We start from the raw sequence: 2,061 nt of genomic DNA on the forward strand, positions 1-2,061 counted from the left end.
GGAGGAGGAGGAGGAGGAGGAAGGTGCATGCATGCTGCCTGGAGGAAAATCAAAGCTTTCGGTAGAGCTACACTCAGAGTTGGTGGATTTCAAATCATCTGTGCTATCGCTACTACAGACTGACGCACTGGAAGAGTCAGATTTCTTTTGATTAAGGGTCATGTAAACCGTTATATTGCTTTTGCTGCCTCTCTTGCCCAGTGTCTGCTGCTCATCCTGATCAACAGTGACATGCACTTCACTCGTGTCCTGAACCTCACTGCTGGGCTCTTCAGGGCCTTCTGAGGGGCTCTGATTTTCTGAAGGGGCCTCACCTGCTGAGCGGGTGGAGGAGCAGCGAGACTGGGGCTTAGTTGCCATCTTGCCACTCCGAATTTTCTCAAGTCCCGTCTTGAGAGAAGAGTCATTCTCCTCGTTGCGATACCTCTGCGGCTTCAAGCGCAATCGCGGCGGGAGGGACCCTGAGCTGGTGTTCTGCAGGCGCCGCGTGAAGTGGACCTTAGAATGTGCATTTTTGGAAGAGGAGGTTGCGCTCTGCTTCTTTTGTGCCTTTTCTTTGGCCATTTTCAAGACTTCCCGAGCCTTCGCATGATCCATGTTTTTGCTCTGGAGAACCTTTTTCGCGTTTAGCTGCGCTTTCGACGTGTTGGCCTGCGCCGAAACCTTAACCACTCTGCTCCTGCCGTGGGCAATGTTGGACACCTTGACCACAGCGTTCCTTTTCTGGCTTTCAGGCTGGCTTTTCCCATCCACCTTGTGGTCAGTCTTAAGTTTTTTATTCACAGTAGTCACGCTCTCGTTTCTTCGCTTTTTACCGTCCTCGTATTTGGAAGAGTCGCTGGCGCTGCCACCCTTTTTGATCTCCTTTTTCTCCGCGACGACGCTGTTTTTGCACTTGTCGCACAGGACCTGCCGGGGCCGTAGCTTGATGGCGTTCATGATGGAGGTGGGCTCCTCCCTGTACATCTTGCGCTTGGGCCGCTTGATTTTCCGGGGGGGAGGTTGAGGTATTGACTGGTTGTAGGTGTCCCTGATAAACAACGGGGGAGGGTAGGGTGCTCCCTCGTGGAAGAGAGGAGGAGGTTTAGAAGTCCAAAGGCTTTTGGCTCTGCTGGGCTCCGAGGGCTGTGACAGGGAGGAGTCATCGGGGACCGCGGCGTCCGACTCGCACTGGGCCGGCGCCTCGGCCTGGAATGGTTTGCTCTGGAGCTGCGTGGCCTCAGGCTTGTCCTTGTACTCCCTCTTGGGAAAGATGGTCACGGGGATTCCGTGGGGGCCGAACCTGCAACACACAAAGATGGAAATGCGGTGAGGGAACTTGTGCTGTGTTTGGCACAGAGCGTTTGGAGACCTGTCAGCGTGAGGCAGCCACCTGGGAAGGAGCACTAGTCCACATGGGTTAGCCAGCACTGCAAAGGTAAAGCTACTTTTCTCAGGAAAAGTAAAGCTGCCTATCCAGCCCTGTGGAAGCTCTGGAGGAGCAGGACATCAAAATGAAGTCAGTAGAGAATGTGAAATACACAACTTCACTTACTATCAGTTTCTCTTGTGTCAACACCCTGAAAACACAGCAAATCACATCACCTAGACAGCAGTAAAAAAATTAACTCTGTACCTCCAGGAAATGCTTACAAACATACACAAACTCATCCCATCAGCTCCAAGTCTACCCAAGATTATTTTCCATGCGAAGGAATCTTCAGCAACTCTTAAAAATTCTTAACGTTTTTAGCACAAATGGGTGAACTTTTCAGATTTACCTGAGAAATCTGGACTGGACAACTAAATATAGAGTGCCACCACCACTCTTCATCCACCAGAGCTCAGCATCTGATCAGCATTAGAGCCCCGAACTCACTAGCCTGAGTTTGTTTCAGCAAAACCATCCTTACTCCAACCCAGTACAACCCACCCCTCCCTGTTCTGTGAGCAAACAAGATTGTAAACCTTTCCCTGTTTTTCTCCAGACTAGAATCACCCGAGATCACTCCTGCCCCATTTGTCTCACACAGAACTTCTCACCACCCTGATCTGAGGAGAAAAGGATGAAAAATCCCAGCA

General features: G+C 51.0%; 1 protein-coding gene across 1 annotated transcript in view; it reads right to left on the reverse strand.

The window, feature by feature from the left end:
• PWWP2A (PWWP domain containing 2A) overlaps positions 1-1,282 on the reverse strand; it is a gene marked incomplete at its 5' end in the record, with an annotated part of 1,988 nt that extends 706 nt beyond the window's left edge. Inside the window, one exon of the mRNA XM_009075507.1 lies at positions 24-1,282. Within this exon, the coding sequence (XP_009073755.1) occupies positions 24-1,282 (1,259 nt within the window). The remainder of the gene's footprint in view (positions 1-23) is intronic.
• Between the last annotated feature and the right edge of the window lie 779 nt (positions 1,283-2,061).

Source organism: Acanthisitta chloris, unplaced genomic scaffold, assembly GCF_000695815.1.
Source record: "Acanthisitta chloris isolate BGI_N310 unplaced genomic scaffold, ASM69581v1 scaffold36175, whole genome shotgun sequence".
NCBI classification, from domain to species: Eukaryota; Metazoa; Chordata; class Aves; order Passeriformes; family Acanthisittidae; genus Acanthisitta; species Acanthisitta chloris.